Raw genomic sequence first — 26,788 nt, forward strand, 5'->3', positions numbered from 1 at the left:
TAAACTACGTTATACTCAATATTTAAAGATAAACTTCAGCAAACTCACTACAAATTTTCATTGAAAACTGTATACGAAGTTCCAAGTAGCAAAATAACTGTCAACTAGACTAGACTATGACCTATACAAGAAAACTATTTCCCTATAAAATTAATATATTGCAAAATCTAATCATGGCTACAATGGGAGATAAATAATTCCAAAATGCAAATGCAATAAACACAGCCCCTTCTGGCCCTGCAAAATGTGAAAGATGGTTAGAATAGAGGAATCCTGCTCCAAAGCCACATGAGCTTTGCAGCTTCACCTAGGACCCCATTTGCACTGGCTAATTTTGCTGCCAGACCACAGGCACATAAATTTTCCTATGACTTAGCTGCAAGATGAGTCTGTGGCAATAGCTTCTATACTAGCTTGTAGGGAATATAATGAAGGATGCTTAGGGGCACATCAGCTGGCAGGAACTATGGTTGTTTTGGGACTAGAACTGACAACTCCATTTTCGCCATCCCATGTCATACATGATGGTTCAGAATTGTTAAGCTTTTGTGGTTTTCCATTGTGCTAGTCATCAGTACTCCTGAATCTGCTTCAGAAGAAAACAATGACAGTACTTAACTCTATGTGGATGGAGTGAACACGTATGGTAAAAGCACTACAAAGATGGATGGGACATATGGATACCATTTTAAAATTGTGCATTTCTCTGTGACTTAACACTGCAAAATGTCATTTCTGGGTTTTACAACCCAAGACATGGTACAGAATACTTCTGCATTACCAATCATCAGCCTGAAGCAGCAATGGTACATTCATGTGCAAATGACATTTCTCTGAAAGTGGCATGCCAGCCAACCGTAGTCCCAGTTCTATATGGGCAAATATGAGACATACTCCAAAACAAAAAGAAGATGAGTATTTATGTGAGGACTGATTATGATTTGTACTGTCAGGACATCCTGATGCTGGTGTTTCAGTATGGTGATTTCCACCTAGTGACAGAAAAAAACCCCAAAAAACCCAAAAAAACCCAAAAAGCCAAGAAACTCAAACTAAAACAAATACAAAATAAACAAAAATCCAAATAAAAAAAATAAAAAAAAAAAAAAAAAAAAAAAAAACCCAAAACCAAAACCAACCCAAACCAACAGGAAGATGGAAGCATGGAAAAATGATGGTCCTATCCATATACAGAGAGTGACAGATTGAACAGAGATGGTTATGTCGGCCCGGCCTCAACTCTTTTGAGGCCTGCAGTACATGAGCAAGAGAGAAGTTCCATGGTATTACAGGCCAACCAGAAAGCAGTTCAAGAACACTAATGGTGAGAGTCAAAGAAGATATAAAAAAGTCACACTGAACAGTATAAATTATTCCCTGACTGTATCCTCCTAAAACAAAGTCAAGAGTTGTTTTAAAGGATCCTTCAGAACTTCGCCAGTTTATGGTGTTAGAATCCAAGAGGGACAAATCTGGACAGCAGTGAAGAAATAATCAACTATTGTCTAAGCAATAATATTATTACAGCCTTTTTAAGGCATCTAAAGTGAAACCAGAGTATCTGTCAGACTGCTGTAAAGATTTCTTTGTTATCTTTACAAATACACAAGATCCAGCACCCACACTAAAGATATCCACGCCGGTCTAGCTCAGTGTTGTTTCAAAAGTCACATACATAAGTAGTGATAAACCCACCACAATGCTGCTACACTGAGGAATGTTTCCTGTACAAACTCCAGAACTACATCCACACTTTTCAATGCAAGCATTATTTTTATAGGAAAAACCCCATGATTCTTGCGTATCATCTACCTAAGTAACAAATACACAGAATACTCTTTGACAAGTTTACAAATGGTTTATTTACTGCAAATAATTAAACCAGTACATTGGTTTCATTCTGTGGAAAGCAGCAGGTTAGTAAGAAAATTAAAAATTAAGGTATCTGTAACAAGCATGGATAACAGTACAATCTGTGAAACAGGAAGCAAATGCCTGGTAGCACAGCATTTAAAGATGCAAAAATCAGTTCTCTCTGGTATCCACAAACATTCAGCAGAGCACAAAGGCTGCAATACTGGCAGTATTTTCAGAAGGACTAAACATACAGTAAACATGTTTTTGCAGCATACTGTCTCCTTGTTTCCTGATAGCCTCTCAGAACATCCTCTTTCTACAATTTGTTTCAACTGCATTATGTGCTGCAGCTGCTTCTCAAATGTATCGTCCTTTCAGCTGCTTCTCAAATGTATCCTCCCAGCTGTTTCTTGTATTTTCAAATTCTGTCCATCTTGGAAGAAGGTATCAAGGCTTCAGATGAGAACACAGACATAAAATCAAGGCAAAAAAAAAAAAAAAAACAACCCAAAAACAACTTGTTAGATGGACTAAAACAGCACAAGAGTAAATATTCTCTTCCCCCAACTTTCCATTTTTTCTCTCTATTGTGTTTTGGGCTTTCCCCACCCCCTGCCCTTCCCCCTCTGGGAACCTGATGCCAAAAAGGGCAGTAAGCTGAAGGTGGTGGAAGATATAATAGGGTAGAAGTGAACACACTAGCAAAAACACAGTGGACACCTGTAAGCTTTGACCATGCTTAATTTTTAAGACAATAAAGGGTTCATAAGGAATGAAGAGCTAGAGACAGCTGTAGGACAGCCTACTTTAGTGTTTCCCTGTAAATGAAGGAACCTATCTAAATGACTTGGAAATGGCACAGAAAGGCACATTACTATGATGGAAGAAGCAATGCTCCTGGAATATTTTTGCCGTCGTATTTGTAGCTCTTACTAAGCCACTTCTAACTCAATCTCAACAGATGTTTAACAGAGAATTTACAATCAAAATAAACACTAAGGCAAAAAAAACCCAAACCAAAACATAAAAAAGCAAAAAAAACTCTTAAACAAAACCAACCCCCCTCAAAAAACAATCTCATGAGCTTTTCTAAGGCTGTATTCCTCTCCTAAGTCTGTAATACTAAAGCCAGAATTTGAACAGAATTTCAATGTCAGTCCAGTATGCCATGTCCAGTAAAGCTCTGTATCAATGCTTGCTTACTAAAACTATTGTTCTGGTTTGTACCTCATGACTTCTCCTAAATTAAACATTACACCAGTAGCATGAAAACTGTTCTTAGTAGCAGGCTCAGTGCCCAAGTTTGCCCTGCTTTCAAAACTGTAAGTTAAGAACAAGCACAGGACTGTTTTCAAATAGGTTGGGAAGATGCATGCCAGAGAAGAACGTGTTAGAGGAGAGAAAATTATTCAACTTACCAATGCTTTTGTTGTTTTCATCACTGTACTGTTCCAAAAATCCTCATTATAGTTGCTCACTGTGCACAGTTTAACGCACTTGCAATAATTCTGGGGACCTGTGCACATTTCTTCTTGTTTCCCATTGTCCTCTTCTTTACTAAGGCCTTTGAATTTCTTTTTTACAGTTCACAGAAAAACAGAGGACTACAGTAACACTTCTATGGACTCAATCAAGGTCTTCATAGAAAGAGAAAAATAGCATTTCCATATTTCTTGTTCCGGAGCATGAAGCAACAGTAGGTTCGCTTTCTCAGCACTACTTACTATCCCTCTTGTAGATATTTTATCACTGAACCTCTTCAGCATCTGCACAATAACTATTATTCTACTGTTACTTATGGCTGTATTTATAAGGTTCTCCTGTAGATGAGAAAGCCCAGTGTTTGTCTTCTCCGAGAGAACATGGCTTTGACACAACCATCTCTCAAATCTAAATAAATGAACATGGACTGGACGAAGCTAAAACCTTTTCAACAAACTTCCCTGACAGGCTGATTTTAGAATATGGAATTGTGTCTGCAGATCACTACTCTCAAGAGTCCTCCTGAGATGCTGCATCAACAGATAAGAGGAATGGTGATGTGACTGTATGACTCAAGTGATGAAATGGTAACTTAAAGCCTGTGTACAAGGTATTGCATTGCGAAAGAGGACTCTTGAACTCTGTTGGCCTACAACCAACATGTGCATGGGTGCATGCAAACCTGAGAGAACAAAATCAAGATTTGAAAACAACATTCTGGTTTAAAATGGGCTAAAAACTCTGAGTAAAACTCAGGTTTGCTTAGAAACACTTAACATTCCACTCTCTATATGGAAAGATACATTCTAGCACCATCAGCTTTGAAGACTGTGCTAAACCCTACTTTCCTTTCCCTACCGCAAGCTCTTGATAAAATGCAGTTGGCACAAAAACCTAACTATGTCCTGTCAGAAATATGAGCAAGCACTGTATAATCCAAACACTGATTCTGTACGGATAAAATCAACACACCTAAAGAATAGCACACTAAAACCTTTTATTTCAGCACCAGTAGTTTCTCTTCAGAGCACAACTGAGATCAACAATACAGGTCACATTAAAGAAAGGTTTTACAAGAACATTTAATTTACCTCATTCAGGTTAACAGAGCAAGATTGACTCTAATGAAAGGGTCAGAGGCTCCCACAAAGAAAGAAGTAAAAAACCAGAAACAGGAATCCTAACATGTTCTTTCATGACAAATACTTTTGAAGAATGCCCTTAATGGGCAACATGACTCAAGCTAAAAACTGCTTTGCTATACTGTCTTGTTAGAGAGCACAATTGCATGTCTCAAGCATTGTTAAGGCCACAGAAGGGAGGAATTTGTGACAGGAAGGTGCTAATTCCAGGCCTGACAGAGGGAAGATCTGATTAGCACATCCTGGTTAACGCATTCCCACTGTGACAGACTGGGTGACAAGAAGCACCTGCTTATATCACTGGTCAAAAAAGCATCATCCCAAGTTATGGGACACATCTGTGGCGATCAATGGCCACCAAAGCTCCCCCAAATACACCCTGTGGACACCGGGAATCTGGTCTGTATAAAGGCAGTACTGTTGTCCAGGTGTTAGGACCTAGGGGGAGGTTAACAAAGCTTAGGAAGAATGATGTATTACTGATATTGGATACAAAGAATGAAGAATTTAGGGGCAATAAGAACATTTGGCAGAAGATAGGGAAGAAATTATTAAAACCACTGCAGCAATTCTGCTGAAATCAGTTCCAGCTGGGTAAAAGGTAATTCCACAGGGCAAGATCTGCAACCACTGACTCACCAACCTAAGCAACCCACCATCTCAAAAGAAGAGAAAGACTGAACATGCAGACTAATTAGCATAAGATGCATTCAACCAACAGAAGATGGAATACTAATTAATAAGAGAACTGTATTACTTGTAGCCAATAAGCAAGAATTCCTTTGTTTCTAAAATGAATAAATACTGAAAAGATCTTGAGTACCAGCAACGGACCTTGCAGACGCAGCACCCCCTTTAGCATGGAACTTACTAACACACCCCACCACCAAGCCCAGGGTGAAGAAGGCCCAACAAGACACTGCTGGTGGTGATCCACAGGTGGTGACCAGCTTCTGCTTGCACTCTCTTCTTTTCCCTCTCCCCCTCTTCCCTCTGTATTTTCTTTATCCGTGCAGTCAATGTGACAAAATAAAGTCAGTGCTGTTGAATCAGCATTTGGTCTTGTTGTCACCTTATTTTGGGCAGAGGCATGTCTCACTAATCAGATCACAACATTGCTATTAGATAAAATGAAATGATTTTATCAGTTGTGTGAGCACTTACCAAGTATAGGGTTATACAAGCTGGTCTCCTTACAGATGTTTGGGAAAATAGAAGGTAAGTAGTATTTCTTAAAATTTGAGAATAAAAATGAAAATCCCTTTTCCTGGTTTTCCTTGTTCTTCCATTCTAAACTCTTAACCTTAAAACAAGAATTTGGACAAAGTAAATATCTACAAGTAGAAGAAACAGGTAACTGATGAAATGTCCTCTTTTTAAGTTATTTCTTTGAAACAAAATCATACATATTTTAATACACAGTTTTAGAAAGTTGAGACAGAAACTAGCTGGGAAATGACAATGAAACAAAGACTGCTCTCTCCCAAAATACTGTTTCAAAATGAACTTAAACACATAAAATACGGAAACCAACAGAAATACATTTGCTTTTGCAGTCATCTTGCCAAGTCAGGGAGTATGCCCAAACTGTTTTTAATGAAACTGTTTTTATATTTCAAAATTTTTTATAAAAAAAATAAGAATTACCCATGCCATTCCAAATATTTCTTCAACAACTTATTTTAAGACATTTTGACTAACACGTGTCCATACAGTCATAATAGGTACTTGGATTCATTTGTGTAATTGGCAACATGAAACAAACAAATTTTTCAACCACAAGCAGCAGAAGATACAACTTTGAAGTTGAGTTACAAGTACCAATGTACTTTCATGGATTGTGAGTGCTAAGCATTCCCCTTTACGAAATGTTTTCCTACATGGTGAGTGGTACCAAGCATGGTAAGTTCCCCTCAAGAAACACAGCGTGCAGTTTCCATCTTTGTTCCTGAGAATCCATCTGCCTGCAGAGCTAGGTAATCTCCCAAGTCTATAATAAATAATATAAAGGAAGAATCCCCTCTCTTTTATTTCCTTTCCCCTCTACTTCTCCATTTCTTACTCAAAGGCCACAGTTCTATTATGATCCATTTTCAGGGCAATGGGTGCATAGAGTGGAGTATACATGCATATATTTCACCCCCCAATATAACTCAAAGGATTAGCTGACACATATAACTTAGTGACACAAAGTCCTTTAGCAGAACTTAATATCAAAGAACCTTGCAATTATCAGTGGCCTCTAAAGGGACTTCAGCAAACAACTTCAGCACTCACATAGCAAACATGCTCTATGACACCTGTCTCAATGACCTATCTGAATTTAAATATAATACTACCAATTTATTACAGAAAAGGCAGTCTTCTTCAAAAATATAAGGGCTATTTTTCTTCAAAGTAAATAGCCAGTAATAAACTTACCCTACAGATCACAAGTTTGAAGACCTCTACTCAAAGTGGGAGATACTGGAAGCAATAAAATGAGGCTGGAAATCGTTCCAGCATGGCAAGTTCACAGAGAAAGATGGATAAAGGGAAGCCATGAAATGTTTAACAGATATCATATTTGCACAATATCCATCTTCTCTAGTAAAACCTGAATAAAATAAGTGTGAAGAAAAACTTAAGAGGTACCCAACTCGGTTCTGCGGGACAAGTCTGACCCAGAAGGCAGTACCCAGCAACACCTACCACGTCATGCAGCACATGATAGCACAGTAGGCTCAGAAGCAGCATGTGCTAATTAGCCAGCAAATCAATTACATAACATGTAACAGCTGAGCCACAGTTTTTGACAGAAGCTGTTGCTATGCCCCATACTGGCTGAGATCACGGAATTGTCAAACTTCAAAGGGAAGAACATTGCGTGGGTCTGAGTTGCACACCATGGACTAAATGCTCATTCAGCTCTTAATTTTCTGCACACAGTTGATCCACTGGTTGGAAACAACAGGACAGGGAAGGGGAGATGAAAATGAGAAGCGAGCTGATATCAGCATTGCTAGAAGTGACTGACAAGTCGTGTTTTGTCTCCATGCCACAATCTGATAGAAGATCCTGTGGTAACAGATCTAGGAATCTTCATACAGAAGACAAGGGAACATTTTTCTTGAAGAATTTGCTTTTTACAAAAAATGGAGTGGCAAGGAGGGTTTCTTTAAAACATTTCTATATGCATTTGCAGTGCTACAAGTAAAAAACTTACTGTAAAGGACAAAGAGGTGTTAATGGTTTCATACTTGTTTGCTTGAAAATTATAGAACATACCTGAATTACCATGTATTTCAAAAGTGCTTCTAAAAAATAGCTTGTTAAATCTTCTTGTCCTTTATCTCCTGATTGTGGAGGAACAAGTGGAGTGATTTCTTCTATAGTCACTTGAGCTATTTAAAGAAAAACAGAAATACATCCAACATTTAGACCATTTTTCTCATGCATAAACTTCTACAAAGTTACAAAAGTAAAAATGCACTGCAGCAAGCAGAGACAGTTACAGGTAAAACAGTGTGACACCCATAGATAAATGAAAACCAGGAAATTTAAACTTATAAACCACCACAGAACTATTTTCTTACACATATAAAAAGCACAGCAGACAAGAAGTAGGTTTTCTCTATGTACTTTTGGAATCTACCTGCCAAACCTGAATTTTTTAAAATGTCTTTTGGAATTTATGCCAAAGTGTAACAGTTACGGTACACAAATGCCAAATCTTTCCTTATATCTTTCACCATTTTCCCATTTAGCGGTTGATCAGTTACACTTCCTTTATGTTTTACTATCAGTATCCTTCTTTGCCTCGACCGTGAGCTAGTTCAGAGCTGATTTTTCTCCTGTTCCTGTAGTTAGATGTTCATATGTCAATATTTGCACTCTGAATTTCACAAGATAACGCCAAAAAAGGGCTTGAGTAGGTAGCAAAATTTTACCTGCAGAGCTATCCTGCTAAGAAATTTGTCTGCAAATTTAATTACTAGTCATGGAGACACCGCTTTTCTCTACAAGCAGTAAAATACTCAAATACTAAGAGAAGATGGAAAGAAGGCAAAGCACAAAATTCAGGGGAAAAAGTGTTCAACTTTTTATTCCCATTTATGTGTATGCATAGTTTGCACTTACATTCAAAGACCCCATCCAATTGCAAATCATTAATAAATGAGCTTCAAATCCCACTATCAAGAATAAATTGAGATATGAGGAACTTAATACTAGTGTGTACAAAGGAAAAACCGTCCTAAGAATCATCTTAAGAGAAAAGTCATCCTAACTCTATTGATTAGGGCCAAGATAATGACCTTACCATTAAAAAACAAAAAACAACCAGCAAGTATAAAAACCTCATCTCAGAATGCTCCAGCTTTTCCATTCATGCAAACCTGTAAGGCCTCAAGTTTTGCAATTTACAAGGTCTAATTCTTATAGAAGATTTCAAGTTGCAAGAATACCACAGCTTTCATTGCCTGGTCATACACAGACACATTTGTGCTTACACATTGGCCTAACAACCAACCACTCATTCTCTTCAAAGCCACACCACAAACAGCTTTTCACAGCCTACTCCCTGGAGCATGAACAAAGCCAGTGCAAGTGTTTGACACAAGCAGAATTCACCTGTGCAAGTTTGCAGTAGATGCAGGATCCTCTTGCAATTCTTAAGAATTACACACAATTGGTCAGTTTATTTGCAGCACTATGTGCTAAGCTACAATAACCTACTTGGGGGAAAAACCCCAACAACCACAAAAAACAACTCATTCTGAAAAACAAGAAAGACAGAAATTGCTACAGAAAGAAGAACTGACAAACTGCTAAGAAACTCATCACAGCTCCATTATCTCCCTTGGTACATGTGTATGTCAGTTACTTCAACTTGCCTTGTCTGTGACAAGATTTGTATTATGTTGAGAACTTATTAATATTACCACATTACTTACTTTCTTGGACATTAAGGGGAGGGTTAATGAGATTATCTAATGTTCGGGGGCCATATTCAGACTGTGGTGATGAAAATCCAGGAATCAAGCAAGAAAACATCCATAATTGTTCTTTACTACAGTTATTTTGAAGTGCTTGCAGCCACAAAAGAAAGAGACGCACACCCTCTCGACGTATCTTAAAGGAAAAAAAATGGAGTAAGTTATCTTGTGCTAGAACAAACAAAAGCATTTCCATTTGTCCTGGAGGGTGAAGGAGAAAGGGAATGATAAAAACATGAGGACAGACAGTATGACCCCCAGCAAGCAGCAGGGCCAAAGTAACACATCTGCTGTTCTTGATGAAACGCAAGGGCAAGCCTGGCACTCTCACTGCTGTTTGCCTCAAAGAATTTCTCACAGGGGTTTCTCTGAAAGAAGAGGAAGAAAACCAACATGTCTAATCACTTGCTTGACTACAGCACTGCAAGATGCCAGATGTATTTTTTAGAAAATACAAAGACTGACATAAAATTTCTAAATATGTTCATTAATTATAACAACAGAGTGAGGGAGCTTTCTGTATCAGAAGGACCAATTCTACCTTCTTCCATTTGTCCTTCAAAAGAGGTAATAGAGTCCTAGAGCACTCCCTTCCTGGCTCTCATACTGGAGAGTTTCAGCACCAGAGAAGACTGCAGGTGGTTTACAGAGGAATGGTGCAGCTGTTTTGCCCCAACCATTCAAATTACTCCACCCACCAGCAGGTCTCCCTGGTATAGATAATCCTCCACTTCCAAGGTAGCCCAAGCTCCAAAATCAGCCTCCTTGCCCTAACAATGAACAGCTAATGCTTACTGCTTTGTTAATGCAAAATTCTTTAAACCACCGTCTACACTATATAAACACATTACTACTGTGAGTAGTTTTACTGAGATAAAGCTGATGATTTGGAGTCACTCTTTCATGACACACAAGTCATGACCTGGTTCTTATTCCTGGGTTTTTACTGTAAAAAATTGCCCTTATGTTCTTATTTTTACTTTTAAGCATTGTAGACAAAAATGCATGCAACTTTTTGCAATACCTTTAATGAATTTCCAGTGTGAAGAAGCTTCTTTAAAATCAACCCTAAAAAAAAAAAAGAGAAAAAAAAAAAGTTTGCTTTTGTTCTTTCTATATTAAGTAAAATGTCAGAGTTCTCGGTCAGACTTGATAACCACTTTTAAACAAGTCCTTGGCAATCTCTAATTTAATCTTGGTGACCTTGATACCTTCAAGCAACTGACTCAATGCCAGAAGGAAAAAAAAATCAAATATCACCTTCCACAGCCTCCTCATAGAATATTTTCCCCAAAGACTTTCAAGATGTTTACATTAAAAGTAAATCATTCTCAAGTCATCACAGTGCATAAAATCAGCATTCCCTATTTACAAGTACCTCATGTCATCTTGAAATGTATTACCAATATAAAGAAAATAAGGAAAAAAAAGTAATTAAAATTTCAAACTTTTCACCTGTCCTTGTTCTTTCTCAGCCACTCCTATTTCTATATTCCCAGATTTAAATCTATACAGAAGAGTATTCATTACATTGGTGGGGGGTTTTGTCTGTTTATTTTCTTTCTTATTTTCCTTCACCTAACTTACAAAATTCTCCAGACCACAACCTCTGTTAAGTCACTTACAGTTTAAGGAAACAAGTGGCACAGTAGCCACTAACTGGTAACTACTAATAAAAAGTAAAATGAAAGAGAGAGGGAAAGGGAGAGGGAAAAAAAATCAACTTACCAATACTATGAAATTGCCACCTCTGATGAATCCTTTCAGGAAGGAGTTGTAAAATTTTCTATAAAGAAACAGAACCCAAGGGTGTATGTTGCAGATATTGCTCTTCAAAGACCAAACAGTCCTTTCACAAAGGCCATAGATCAGAAGCAGAAGCATCAACTTAGAAAATTTCCACAATGCTTTCCTTGGAAGCATTATTGTCCTTTCAAGATCACCCCATTCCAAAAGCTAAGAAGCAAGCCCAAAGGTTCTGACAGACTGTCTTTAAATCCTACACTGGAGACTTCAGATGTTACTTTAGGTCATCTGGCTCCACTACCTCTCTGACAGACACTGCTGCTTACAGCACAGGGAATGGAATGGAATGGGATGAGTGTCTGTCTCAGTTGCTCTGGTTCACAACAGATTGCATTAAGTTAGTCCACCTTTCTAATGGCTTCAGCTAGGATGTTCAGGTGTGAACTTGCCTCTGTGCACAAGCAAACACTTGCTTCAGCCTTCTCAACAGAGGGGTAATGGGCTGCAGCAAAACAGTGAAGACAAGACCTCTACAAATAGAATGATCATCTCCAGAAACAAGAAACAGAGCACAGTTAGCAATTAAAAATCTATCACATAAGACTTGCAACATTTACACTAGAGGCATTTGTAAATAACCTGATTTCTCCTGGCTGTGGCCCTCCAGCACAACGTGCAACTGCTTCCAAAGCACAGATCACCTAATAATCCTTTATGGAGGAACCAGTGAACAAATGAACAAGCTCTCTTTCACATTCACCAACACACCTCACTAATAAATAAATAATAACTGAATTTGTATTCAGCCATGTGATAAGCATCAATCAGCTTTTAGTCTTGCATATTTTTAAGAAACACAATCCTTATTCTATAATTAGAAGCCTCCAACAAAATGGAAAGATGAAAACTTGACATTCTAAGCTATTTTTAAACTATAGTGTCTGCTAAGAAATGTTCTGATTTTATTAAATTATTTCATTAGTGTCTAATTCATCTTAACTAAGTCAAGATATGCTTTTAGAAAGAATACCATGAAATGCAATTTTCAAATAAGGAATATTTTTCAAAAAGGATCTATTAAAAAATCCTGCAGCAGCAATCTACTATGAGAAAAATCAGAGATAATATGCAGTTAGAAGGTCAAAAGTATCATGACTAAACAGAGATCACCTTTCTATGAATTTCAATGTGTTTAACACATTATGGGGAAATACCACCACCAAAGAGTAATCAGAGACACAGAAACATCTTTTTCCAGTTTAGGCATCTTGCAAACCACAAGTCAAATTTTTATTTTTCACACAAAGCACATGAATTTAGCTCTATGCGAAAGTAGAAAGGAATGCAGTTAAATGCAAAGTGTATTTACTGATGACTGTAAAATAATAGGACTTAAAGAAAAAATATTCAAAATATCTTACCTCAAAAATAAAAAGAATAGAATCTAATTCTTCTCTCTGCGACTTGTGACCTAGTTGCAAAAATAGTGAAAACAGTTAAATAGTTAAATATAAATAGAAGATGCACTTTCATTATCAAAGCAAAGATCCTTACATGCGTAAAATGAAAACCTGCATTTATACAACCATAACTTTGCACTGCTTCTGCAAATAAAAATTATACTCCACAAATACAGTCTGTAACAGCTACAACTTGCATAACTTCCTATTATGGAATCTACAACTGGGAGAGATTAAGTTACACAGTATCTTGTTAAGGAATAATTCTGCAAAACACAAAGTATAACACCTAAAGAATCCACACTTTGCAAAAGGGCAAACACAGTCACTGTAGAATAAACACTTTTTGCTCACCTCCACTGCATGCATACCTCATTGCTCTGCCTTTAATTCCAAAGTTAGTTCTTAGACATATTTCTGCACAACTAATATTGTCATTTGTGACCACAGAAAGCTTTATTTACAGCACCCTGCTTTCCTTCATAACAAAGACACAAGCATCAAGACAAAAAGAGTTCTATCTGCAATACTTACCTTTTTGTTTAAGCCCCACTTCAATAGTCACAAAGTTTTCAAAGAACACATAATATATATGTGAAAAATGTAGGTCGAAAAACTGTTTGAGATCAATTGATTCTCCATTATCTGAAAAACAGAACAGAGCATTGTTTATATTTCTTTCAAATATTCAGAGTCAACCACTACATATCATTATCCAGCAGTAAGAACTGAAGATATTTACAAGAAAAATTCTTGGTTTTTAAATAACTAAGTAAATAATTAGAGAAACTATTGAAGTTTTCATTCTTTACACTGAGGCTGATGAAATTCAGTATGGCATGCCATAAGTACCAAGTGAATTTTAAAACAGGAAGCAGCATCTTCTTGCACACCCACTGTTTGCACGACAGTAATGCCAACAAATGCCAGTCATGAACCCTAATTCCATCAGGACTATTACTGCACAGATGAATCCGGTTTCAACTGTTAATTTAATAGAAATAAAGCCAGTGACACTGCCCAAACTCTGCAACAGAAAGACCATCACAATCTCCAATTGTAATTACTAAGCACAACTAAGCTTACTGAAGAAAGTGGAAGAAGGACGTTAAGTGATGAACACATCTGCTCTGTAGATAAACAAGCTCGAAGGACACAACAGGAGCACAAGATTCCCATTGTTGTCTCCTTATTCCCTCCAAGTTCCAAGACACACTTTACGTCCTAGTCTGGCTCAGTCCCTCACACTCCTCGGATTGTGCGGTCTAGGGAAACCAGAAGATGGGAACTCAAGGATACCCTGAGGTGGAAACATCACTCTAAGTATAGGAGAATGTGCTTTCTTGTGTACCCCAGGAAGGTTTTCAGACTCTATTCCCAACTCACTAGATGGTTTTCTGAAAATTCCCAATAAAGAAATACACAGTAATTTATCTAGATTAATTTTAAAGTGATCATTTTAAACAATCAAGCCTTAGTACACACTGTCTAGACACTCCCTGTCCTGTTATTCAACTACTTAAGACTTGAGAAACTAGGTGGACAAAACAATACCATGGAAGCACAGAGGAACAGGAAGACAGCATTTTAAATGGCTCCTCTTTCAGAATGCTGATGTGAAACAAACAAAAGCAAAACATGAAGAAAGGTGAGGCAAACAAAACCTTTTTACCCTTTCACCAGCTGTATACACTGAAACAGACTCTTTCCCTGTAGAGATATCTTCTAAAAAGTTCCTTCTAATTGTGTATTGGACCACAGAGTTTTTAGCCCTTTTTAAAATGACATCAATCTTTATCATCTCACATGACTGGATATACAAACGGTAGAGTATAATGTCAGGAACAATGAACAGAAAGGATGGCCAAAGGCATGGCGTATTTTCAGTTATGCTTTTTTATATAGCTCTAGAGGACTATTAACTCAATTTTAACACAAATTTTGCTATAAAAATTTCCAACACAGATTTAATTTTTTGCTGCATCACAGCGTTCTACCAACATCTCGCATAATGAGTGTAGTAGAGCCAGGGTGCTCTTGGAGCAGATAGTGCTACACCAGCAGCCAAGATCAACTCTTAAACAAGGCAGCTCAGCTGGAAGAAACAGTGGTCGAGAGCACCCAAGCATGTGCCTGACCATCTACAGGCTTACCAAACGCCCGGGCCAGCAGAAACTGCCACACCACCTACAGATCAGCAGCTGAACTGCTACAGTTTAGACATGCAAACGTTAAGGATAACAAAAACCAGATCCACTTCAAACAAGCCGAATGACAATTTTCAGATGATCAGGAAAATCCACACGAAATGGAGCTATGACTAGAGCACAAGCACAACCACTACAACCACTTCCACTCACAGGCAGAGCCCTAAGTGAGTCCTAGGCTAGGCACAAGAAAATACTGGAAGAAAAACCAGGAGTTTGAGATGGAAGGATTAAAGAAAAAAAAAGAAAGCAAGGATTTCGACTTTCAGGAGAAAGAAGGGTGACAGAAGATTATCTTGTAGTCCATATGTTTATAGGACTGTATAGGCATTGCATTTAGAAAGCAGTGGAATGGTTCACTCAATGCAAAGGTGCAGAAAATAATAGTTCCAAATAATAAAGGAATAGGAAGCAGTTAAACAGGATCTCTTCCAATCAAAACACAGGAATGCTGCATTTTTGCTGGCATGTTAAATGTTCTGTTTCCTGAAATAGGCCCTCATTTTTTCCTCAGACATGGGTCAACTCTGAAGCTGACCAACAGAAAAAAAACCCAAATGCCTGAACAAAATGTATTCTTTTAAACACTCAATCTTAATACAACAGTCAGTAACTTTGGGAGACGCTATTCCTAAATTCTTCAGGCAACAAACTGGAGGCTTGTCTACATAACCAGCTGAGCAGTGACGGTCACCACATAATTGCATATGTACAACTGGTACTGTGGTAAGACATTCTGCCTTCGGGTGGAGGATGAGGTGGAATTTCAGAAGTTTGCCCCTTTTTAAATTTTTTGTTTGTTTGTTCTGTATTTATTTTAGAACAATGTGTCAATCACCTCAAAAAATGCTTGAAGGAGACATGGTAGACCTGTATTATTACCACTAACACCCAAGAAACATTAAAAGCGTATCTTCAAAATATAGTTATGGCTTGCAAGAGTAGGAGGAGAGTAAAAAACTCCTTGACACTGCAATTTTGGTAGCAAATGCATTTCACTCTGATTCCTTTCAAAGATCATACTTGACAGCAAAATCAAAAGCAAGTTTAAACAGAAACAGGATTTCCTCTACAACTTCCAGTGCATTCCTATTTTTTAATTTAAAACAAAAGAACTTTATATTCTTCTACCACCAATCATGTAACTAACAACAACTAATGTACTCATGTTCTTGCTTTTATGTCCACACTGGGAGGAGGGAAGGACTCAGAAATAGATCTGGCACCACATGAAGTAGTTGGAAAAGTTCCTCAGAACGTGAAAGGGAAAAATGGGATACTACTGTATTCCAGAGGGACATAAAAACTAAAGTTTCTACTGTACAAAACATAGTTTCAGTACACCAAAATCCAGATTTTCAGGATTTTATGAAAGCTGTTTGTCTGGAAAATGCAATTTTCTTCATGCTTTATAAGAGCAAGAGACACAGATCTTTGCTGGTTTTTTTCCTTAATAATTTTGTGTAATGTAAAAACTGGTACAAATTTGATCTCCATGCTAGCTCTATGTTCAAGAGTGCTTTTTCTTGGGGGGGGGGGGGGGGGGGGGAAAGGCCAAAATCCATTTTGGTGGGGTTTGTTTTAAGTCCAGTGCTTTGTTTACCTTTAAATTTTCAGCCTGTGCAGAAAAGTACTATCTTACTTGCTTTACAATATTTAAATTTTACACACTATGCTGCTTAAATGTAACTTCCTCCTTAAAACAAAACAAACCCTGCCAAAACAGATTTTAGACATATATTTTAACTCTTCTAAAGAAAACTTTGATCAGTTCACACTGCGTTGCAGAAATTTAAGAAAATAGTCTGTATCATTACAGATTAAGTTGAGGTTAATTTTATGTTCTATTTTAAGAGTTTTAGAATGTAATACTATGTTTATACATAAAATTGTCAGAGCACTTTGTATAATGAAAACATTATCCTGTCTTATTCCAGGACTTACTGGCTTTTAAGTCACTTTCCCTTGCCTTACCAAAACCCAAACTGACAACTGCAGAAAACAATGACCTGGAAGATGGCCAGAATTCTGGATCTATTTCTGTAAAGCAGAGGCCTGCTATGGATTGACATGGTCAGTATCAATCCCTGTAACAAACTGGTGCCACTAGAAAGCAAAGGTTTCCATGTCCTCAACAGATAATCAAACTTATTAATTCTTAATTCTCCATGCTGAAAAATTTAAGAGTTTCTTTACAGTAAAACAGTAGAGAGATTTGGTTACATAGGGACTGTCTTGAATAGAAAAGCATGTAACCGAGAAAGGTTAAGTGGAAAACCTCAGGAACTAACTGCTGGCTCTGGTATAGTCTGGCATTCACTGTCAAAGTGAAAGAGCTCTGATAACAGACCACAAATGCAAATCTATTACACAAAGGTTCCACATTAGCTCTTACTGTTTCAGATCTAACCAACAGCTATTTAGCAAAAACATTTTTTTAAAGGTAATTTTGTCAAAGAAAATATTCCTGAAGGTTTTGGTACTGAAAAAGGAATGTAACTTATATCGTCTAATGGACTTCTATTTTGCATCAGACAAGCCTGAACCCCTGATCACAATCTTTTAGATACAAATTAAAAAAAATCACAAATGAATAAGTAGGTTAACAGAACCAATGAACATCATGTGCATACAGACTGCTACAACACCAGTGCCCTGTGCTCACAGGAGTGAGCAGAAGCAGCTGCCAGCTTTCCAAGCTAATTCTCTAATGGTGCTGGCAGACTCTGAGAGTTACACTAGTAAACTCTTAAGAAATACTTCTACAACAATTCACACGTGTTCCAGATCTGAAACTTTTATTTAAGCAACTTCAAGCACCTCCATAGTAATGTACTTATTTTCATTCTGAACTGTCAAAGCTAAACCCACACAGACCCTTCCTTAGCAACCAAGTGGTCAGAGCCTCCCTTTTGTCTACCCTGGGGCTTTGATCCGGCTCCAGCCCTCAGCCTTGCAATTCAGCAGCCCTGGCCACTGCTGAACTCTGCAAGTCGAGTGTAATATTAGCCAAAATACTAGAGCAGAGTAAATCTTCCCCCTCTGCTCCTGACCAAAACATAACTTCTCCAGGGTTAAGTCAAGAGAGAACATGAAGCCAAATTTCTTACACTTCATGCAATCCACATCCAGATCCCCGAGTTATATGAGCAGTGACACATCCTCTGCAGTTAAACTAACTGGGAAAGAAAAAATAATCTACAACTCTTGCCAAAAATAATAAATCTTTGTACATCCACTGAAACTCCAGGCAGCTACTTTTGTTGTAGCTTCTCATTTGCTGTCACTTTAACAATGATAAAACATTTTTCATTTATGACTGATGTTGATGATGCGCAACACCAATGAATGCCATCCAGCTGAAGCATTAAGGCTAACTGCCAGTGAAATAGATTTCTTAAATTAAAATCCCTTTAAACGAATGCAATCTCTGTTTAAGTATATTGTTTAATATTAAACAATATCTCAGAATGGATGTCCAATGCAGTCCATTTCATTCTGTCCCATGTAATTTGACTTTTCCCTTTCAAAGATTTTTTACATGAGATGTCCAGTACTGACCAAGCACCAAGAATAACACAAGAAGATTATAACAAACACCCTATACTTTAGATACTCTGTTTTCTTGCATTTTACAAGTATTCTCTCCACAGTTCCAGAGATAAAAGCAGTATAGCTTTAGATATCAGATGTAAATAAAATAATTAACAAGAAACAATAATATTTCCTTTTTTCTTTACTCTGGATTAACAGATTATAGGCCTGTAACTTTTGCTCAAGAAAAAAAAAAGTGAAAAGGAGGGGGGGAAAAAATCCAACCCAACAAGAAAACAAGTATCTTAAGAATTCCGCCCTATAAGAAAATTTTACACCAAGTAGATTCATTTGATTTACCTGCACACAGTAGGATTTCACAAAAATCATTAAATATTTAGAGATTTTAGCTTTTTTAAAAAAATACAACCATTTCCAAATTCTGACTGAAACTTCAAATTCAACAGGTAGCACCAACATATTTAATATCAAAATGAAAAGTCAATATTGTTAAAGCATGACCTTATGAAGGGCAACAGACCTAGCTGTCTTAATTATTTATAGAATGCTCAAAGCACCCTTTTAGTAAAAGGACATATAAACCAAGATGTGATGCTTGAAAGATTACCACCACAAACTTTTATAAATTACCATTTTAAAATCATAGAGTTTTAGTTTGATGTTGAAGTCTGATGAAACAGTGCATCTATATAATAAGAATAATGCCACATTATTTCCACTTTAATGATCCTAAAAATTGCTGTTAGCTGCTAATTGATTGGGCACTGCTAAATAGAGAGATAGACAGAGATAGAGAGACAGAGATAGAGAGAGAGAGGGAGATTTTCTGGAAAATCACTGTACAGGCAATACCTGACTCTGTAAGGTACACGATGTGCCTCCCTTCCATCAGCTGGAGAAGCCTCAGTGATCACACCTGCACCACTGCAGCTTTCCTTCCAGCAGGGCCCCGCTGCTGCCACACAGGCCCCGAGGGAATCCCCTTTGACATTCCCGCTCAAGGTTCACGGTGTGTGACAACTACCGCAGCCACACACAGTGAACACAACTGCCACAGCACCTCCAGCACACGGGAAGGCAAGACAGCAGCAGAGCAGTTGGCTAAAAAATCACACATTGACCAAATCAGCACCAGGGAACTGTATGAGACTTTCAGGCACTTTCCAGAACTGAGAAGAAAAAACCCAGTGGAGCAGGGCGGGGTAAACACGTCCCTACGGGAATAAAGGAATACATCTCAAAAGAATAAAATCTGTGAAACCAGATAGTTACAGTTGTTTCAAGAAATATACTGCAGCAGCATAATGACAAAAAGCAGATTAGCTTTGCTCACATACTGCTGAGTCCCAAGATATGAGTCTTCAATCTTGCCAATTTTTCTGACCATTTCTTAGCAAGAATAGTATTTCTTACAATTTAGAGGTCTCCTAAAGGCTTTAACTTCTAGTAAAAAAACCCTTACACCATGACGAGCATAAATATGTCATATATTGTATTTACTTTAACAAATAATTTAATCAATTCTTAATTAGTCACCACCTGAATTTCACAGAATTTTCTCTGGTTCCCGAATTACAAAATAAAGACTGAAAGGAGCCAAACTTTTGATCAGAAGATCAGAGAAGATCAGAAGCAGATCAGAAGCAGATCAGAGAACCAGAGACAGGACACTGGACTGAAGTGGCAAAGAGAAGCTATCTACTAAAGAGCTTCAGAAAAAAAAAAAACAAAAAAAAAAACAAAAAAAAAAAAAAAAAAAAAACAACCAAAAAACCCAAAAAACCACAACAGAAAAAAAGCAAAAACAAAACTCAATCCACAAGAAATGCATTTTCCCCCCAGCACACCTATAACTGATCACTAGCCTAGCATTCAAGAGTTTCCCAAGACAAAAATCATTTATTGTAACTTCAAATTGGGTAAGCCTTGATTTTATCATGTTAGGAGATGTTATTTCCTAGTCTTTTTTCATATATGTTTGCATATTTTTCACCTTCTGTCTCTAAACAAAGGAATTCTAAAGCTCTCAGTGTGTTTTCACATTAAAATTTTACCCTCATCTGAGTCATTCCCATACCTACATTGACTATAGCAACACGACTCCTAAAGCTGCAATGGTATTTGGTATAATCGTACATCACTGCTTTACAAAACACACAAAATTTTCTATATATCCTTATGCAGACTAATTTGCATTTTTTACTAAATTTAACCTGAGATGTCACCAATGACAAGATACTCTCCTAAAAGAATTCAAATCACTGTGTGTTCTAAGCTATCTTGTAAAAGACATTTAAAAATTCTATCTAATATATGCTACTCTTAGTTTGTTAAAAATAAAAGTCACAGGCCTTTGTGCTATCCATCCACTTAGCTTCATATTAGGTGCTTTGATAATGTTCAGTCTCTTCGGATCCTTACTAAAAGTGGCATTATAATAATTTAAATATTTTTAGACTACATGGTGGCTGACTTACACCATTGCCTTGGAGGATGCAACTCTCAGTCTTTTACCGTAATTAAAATTTTTAGATTTTTCTTCGGCTAATAGACAGCCAACAGTCTATAATTCACAAGCACTCACCCAAATTCATGACTATTCCATTATTTTGGCTTACTGGAGAACTGCTGCTTTGGATGCCTCAGTAAAATAGCAGGAAAATGAACTAATACTCTGTTTCCTCACCTCAGGTCTTAACCATGAAACCAAGGCCATACCTGTTTATTGTTGCTGAACCAAAGACTAAAATGTACAGAAAAAAACAAAACAAAACAAAACAAACTCTGGTCCAATATGCCTTGCAGGTGCACTGAAAGTATTTTAAATTAAAGAACAAGAGAAAATTCCCTCCTTCTCCTAGAAGTGAAACTGCAGAAATTTCTCTTCTGGCTAGTCTTTTAGTCTCCAGTGCGCAGAGGCTAAGAGCAATAAACTAAATAATTTTTCCTTCAGGAAGAGGCTGAACAGAGCTGACCCGAGATTTCCTGCCCTAACCCCTCAGATAGTCTGTTGGCAATAGCTAACATGGCTCCCCTGAACACATGGGAAATATGGCAATTATTTTTCTGGAGAAATTGTTACTGAGGACAAAATGATGTGCAGTACTTCACTGCTCCAGCTGTGGGATGGTGCCTGTATGAGAAGCCACCTCAGGAAGCAGTCTGTCTTATGTGGGCACCGTTTTTTTTTTGTTTTTTTTTTTTTTTTTTTTTTTAATCTGGTTCTGAAGATTAGCCAAAGAAACAACTGCAGAAGAAAGGGCATAGAGTTCATGTTTTGGAAGGCACTTGAGGCAGCAGAGAAAGGATAAAGGCAAGGAGATGATCACACCAGAAGACAGGCTTCAAATAATCTAGTGTATACGCCTCGTGCTCTTCAGTGGGAATATGTCTGGAAATACCTTACTTTTCTGCTCTAAAAAAAGACCTGGTTTTTGAACCTCATGCACTTAAGAATACTGCCTAATGACAAAATCTTGTGGATGTATCCAAAACAGACAAAAAGCTGAAGAGTACAGTTACACCTTTCTCTAATTACACAGTCACTCGCTCACTGTGTTCTCTCAAACTTGGAGAAAGGATGTGTGAGAGCTGTGCTTCAACAGCTGAGATATACACAATGGGAGGGGGCATCATATGAAAACATCCCCAGCAAATTTAGTCTGTCATACAGCCAGTAAACAGAAACCTTAGATAAGAATGTCTGCTTTACATAGCTTAAGGCTTGCAACTTACAGAAGTCATCCTATTACTAAGAAAGCTGAAGAAAAAAAAATGTTGTAAATAAATTGCAAGCAACATAAATACAAAGTCTGTAACAGATCAGATCAAAATCATTCAGAGTGTTTTGCAGACTAAAGCAAAACTAGAAATATTCAACATACTTTAGCCAGGAACTCTGAATTCAGAGAGGTACTTAGTTTCTTTACAATGTTTATTCCTTTAAAGTTTCAAGAAGTAGCTAAAAACCAACACAGAGCAAGCCACAGCTGGCTCAGTACAGCCAGTTAGGAAGAGTGGTACATTCTGAGTGAGGCAAGGGGATTCATCTGACTACTGAAGTCTCTTACACAGCTACACAACTATTCTCCATTTCAAGTCTAGATAATTACTATGTTGCAGAAAATAACTCATGAAACAGCAGATGGTGCAACATGGGAACACCTGTTCCTTTAAACACCAATACAAAACAAGGGAGCAATAGCCGTTTTCCTTTGAAAGGAAAGAATCCAGCTTTGGAGGACAAGATACACAAATACCACCAGACTGTGGGCAGAACCCAAAATAATCCATTCAGCATTCTGTGCTAAACATGGAATGCAGTTGCCCTTGACCCAGCCCTGCTCACTCGCTGATAAACTGTCAGAAGCAACACTCACATTTACAGGACTGAAGCGCTCAAAAGACACTCCAGAGCAAGCTTCCTTTTTCAAGGACAGCTTGATGACAATGACTTCGATTTTTACAAACACATGCAACTAACAGATATCTTGGAATGGCTAACTCTAGGTTTGTTTTCGTTTCCCACTGTTTTTTTTCATTAGGCAATTATGCCGTATAATCACAATTTCTAATTCACTGGTCAGGTTAAATGTCAGTTCACATGGAACTGCGGCAGCCCTTAAGGGCTTGTGTGTCCTCCTTTACCAACTGGCAAACCAAAAGCGTTTTAAATCTGGCTGTATAGAAGCTCATTCACATCTACGCTAGTGAGCACTTACTAGTGTAGCTCTTACTTTGAAAACGTACACAAATATAAATTGTTACTGTAAGAAGGTAAGGGAAATGGATTCGGGAGTTACAGGCACCATTTGCGCTCACCAGCCACTTTTATTCATGCGCAGCAACTTAGCAGTCTGTGTATTCTAGAGAATAATTCACATGGGAAGAACACCACCTTTTCGCCTCCTTCCAGTTACCAAAGCAATTCCACCTTCAGACGGAAACGTCCGTGCCTCAGTACCAAAGCGCCGAGCGAAGCATCCCGCGCCGCGCCCGCGGGGTCCCGCAGCCCCCGGCACATCGCAGCAGCCTCGCCCCGCCGTGCCGGGCGGGGGTCTTCCCCCGCTCGCCGGGTGGGTTCTCTCGCCGGGGCTGGGCCCCGGGTCCGCCTCTCGCCCCAGCGCCCAGCCGGCCCCTCCAGATTCTCGGTCTTTCCCACGTCGGGACCCGCGGCCCCCGCTGACCCACTCCCTTCCCCCCTCCCGGCCGCCTCACCGATAAGGACGCGGAGGTGCTTGAGTCGGGTGAGCGGGTCCTTGCGGGTGTCCAGCACCTTCTGCGTGGATTTCCGCACGTCCCCGTGCGGCTTCTTGGAAAACATCCCACCGGGCCCGGCCTCGGGCCCGGCCCCGGCGCCGAGCTCCAGAGGCGGACAGCGGCCTCCGGATCTGCCCGCGCTGGGGCCCCTACATAGCCAGAGGCGGCAGCGCCGCCTCCTCCTCCTCCTCCTGACTCCGACTGCGATGCGGCGAGGGCGGAGGGGCGCGGCGCGGAGCCAACTCCCCGCGGGCCGGGGGGCCGGGCTGGGCCTGGACTCCCCCTTCTTCCTCCCTCGCTTTCCTCCCGCTGCTTCACGACAGCCGTCAGGTACGACCCCAGGCGTCCCCATGGCAACCGCGTCGTGACGTCACGGCGGCGCTGCCCCGCGCACCTCCGAGGCGCGGCGGGCGGGGCCGCGCCGCCCGCGCTCCCGCGGAGTGCGGGCCGGGGATGGAGGGCGGGCGCTGCAGCCCGACATTTAGGGGCTCGGTGCAGGATCCTCTGCGCAGCTCGGCAACAGTAACTGGTGTAGGAAACTGTACTTCTGCTGTTTGTAAGTAAAGTGTAAAGTTATCCCATCACACAGCTACTCTGGCTTATAGAGATACTGCAGTGTAAGGGGGCAATCCTGTGAGCAGTAAGGAAATAAAATCCAGGTGGGGACCGTATTCACCACGGCAGCGACTCCAAACCTTTACTCAAGCCTCAGTTGTGCAACCAGCAACGATGTGCCTCATAGTTCCTCTTTCCACATTGGTCGTCAAAGTGCTGCAACTCCTCACGCCGAGCTCCTGACCAAACTTCTCCCTGATTTCACTGCCTACGCCTTCAGCTGCAGTGCTGGCATCGAGACTGAACCATCAGGCACGTCGGGGTTCGGCATGAAGGTCTGAGGCATCCTCATTTCTTCTGCCCTCTGTTAGGATGGTCATGTCCCTTCTGCTCCTACAGCAAAGCCAAATGAGCTCAAGAGAACATGTTTGTGTCAGTCCCACGCAAAACCTCACAGCGAGGCCCACAACAAAAGCCAGGGAAATGGATGGGGTGCCACATCAACTCTTGCTGAGGATTGAATTACTAACATTGAAAAAGTCCCAAGTTTTTCCTAAAAGTTTGTTTGTATTCGTGAGATAGAGAATTCTTGGAGTTTCCAAAAGATATCTGCTGTAGTATCATTTAAGACTCTTTCCAGTATCTCTTTGCTTGGACATTTTTAAACAGTCACTGGTGCTCTGTTTTGGATTGAGGATATATATCCATTTCTGCGAGCTAAGAGTCTGATTGAAACAGCTGGAGTTTTAATATTGGAAATATTTAATTATTTGAGACTTGTTTTAAAATTACAAGAGTTGTCAACATTTACAGACCTGTCACGTAAATAACATAACCCAAGTGTTTAAAATAATGACAGATAACAGTTAATGTTAGAAGCACAAGGGCAGTGGGAACATAGTCAGCAGACCATCAGTGAGGGACTCAGTGTTGTCTGCCTGCCTATGTGGTCTGCCCCAAAGCATTTAATATTCTACCATCTCTGTAAATGAGATCTGAAGATCAACAATGTTAGGTAATAGCTAATATTACAATTATTTAGTTTACTACAACATGGTACACTTTAGCTAAGATCTGACAATGATACATTGATTTATGTGCTTTGTTTCCTAAATTTCATTCATTCTAAACAATTCTTCATATTGAAAAACTTTGAAATATCTTTTCTTTGGAGAATTTGCTTGATTTTCTGTTAATTTTTAGATCTTTAACTCAAGATTAAAAATAATAGAGTAAGACATCAATAAAGTATTAAATGACAGGAGGGAGTGGTGCTAACCAAGATAATAGTGGCTTCTACAGATAACCTCCTTGTGCAGGCACACCAGGCAGGAAGGGCATGTTCTGTGCACAAGAAAAGCCATGATCTTGCAAAGGCTTGACTTTGAAGCATGTGACTTCGGTTCCTTTGAATATGCATGAAGGACAAGGTTAGAAAAGAGCAGGATTAGTTAGGCAGAAGGTAGGTCCTGCTGCATTCCAGGCTGATATTACTGTGCCCAATTCTTTGCATTTCCACTTTAAAGAAAGAACTCAAAATATTTCTGTCCAGATGCAAGAGTACTATCATAACTAAGTTTAACTGGACTTTTAGCGGAGTACTGTAGACAGTTAAATGCTGCAGAACTTTATTCCGTCCTTCTATTAACTGTCATCAAGCCTGACAGTGTTCAGAAAGCATTTGGATAATCTCAGATACATGGTGGGTCTCTTGGGGATGGTCCTGAGCAGGGCCAGGAGTTGGACTCCACTCCAGCAGTCCCCTCCAACTCAGCAGATTCTGTGATTCTGTGATCTCTACAGGGCCCCACAGGACACTCAGAGTAGTAGGGGGAACTTGGATTACATTCATACCATCAAAAAACTTCTCCCAGTTTATCTAGGATTTATGATTTCTTAAGATTTCAGCTGTTGCCAAATACTTCAGAAAACATATAGGTGTTTTTTAATCTATTCTAGAGAGCACTAACCCTTCAGTTGTGGCCTAATTCAACAGTTCAACATTCCAAATGGATAGATCATGTTTTGAATTCTTGGGTATCACCGTTAGGGACATGAAAGAACCACACTCACTCAGGTTCAGAGGTGAGCAGAGAAAGAGGAAGTTTATGATCATTTGTGATTTAAATAGGATTTGGAGTTTGGTCAAGGATTGGTGGATGAGAGGAACACCTTTCTGACCCTAGTGGTCAGTTCACCAGTCCATCACAGACTGGAATGAAAACAATCTACTTGTTTATGTTACATTTGTGAGAGACTCCACTAGAAATATGTAAACAGTCATCAGAAGGCTAAAGAATCAGGGCGACACTTGGGTACACCTACAGATATCTATGTTTCTGGAATTCTTGCCTTACTAATATTTACACCACATAAGAGTACATGATTAAAAGTAAGTTAAAATTACTCAAATTTTCACTAAGTATTTCCCATCTTTCAGGTAGCTAGTATAGATCTTAAACCTGACCCCTTTGGGGTGCATGCACTGAAGAGCTACTTGCCCATATGGTCCTTCAAGAGAAAAGAAGAAATTTAAAAGAATTTTTTAA

General features: G+C 39.0%; 1 protein-coding gene across 11 annotated transcripts in view; it reads right to left on the reverse strand.

Moving 5' to 3' along the window:
* The window catches only part of RALGAPA1 (Ral GTPase activating protein catalytic subunit alpha 1), a 133,292-nt gene extending 109,281 nt beyond the window's left edge, over window positions 1-24,011 (reverse strand). For 10 of the 11 annotated variants that reach the window (XM_066188447.1, XM_066188446.1, XM_066188445.1 and 7 more), the window contains exons 1-8: window positions 23,643-23,842; window positions 13,198-13,308; window positions 12,625-12,674; window positions 11,186-11,243; window positions 10,482-10,525; window positions 9,416-9,593; window positions 7,749-7,864; window positions 5,646-5,784 (exon numbers count right to left, since the gene is read on the reverse strand). In XM_066188447.1, the coding sequence (XP_066044544.1) occupies window positions 5,646-5,784; window positions 7,749-7,864; window positions 9,416-9,593; window positions 10,482-10,525; window positions 11,186-11,243; window positions 12,625-12,674; window positions 13,198-13,308; window positions 23,643-23,748 (802 nt within the window). In that variant the 5' untranslated portion in view covers window positions 23,749-23,842. Of the gene's footprint in view, window positions 1-5,645; window positions 5,785-7,748; window positions 7,865-9,415; window positions 9,594-10,481; window positions 10,526-11,185; window positions 11,244-12,624; window positions 12,675-13,197; window positions 13,309-23,642 lie in introns of all 11 variants that reach the window. The other variant, XM_066188435.1, reaches the window with a different exon arrangement.
* Between the last annotated feature and the right edge of the window lie 2,777 nt (window positions 24,012-26,788).

Source organism: Chamaea fasciata, unplaced genomic scaffold (assembly GCF_029207755.1).
Source record: "Chamaea fasciata isolate MVZ Bird 193981 ecotype frontalis unplaced genomic scaffold, bChaFas1.0.hap1 SCAF_7, whole genome shotgun sequence".
Taxonomy (NCBI): Eukaryota; Metazoa; Chordata; class Aves; order Passeriformes; family Sylviidae; genus Chamaea; species Chamaea fasciata.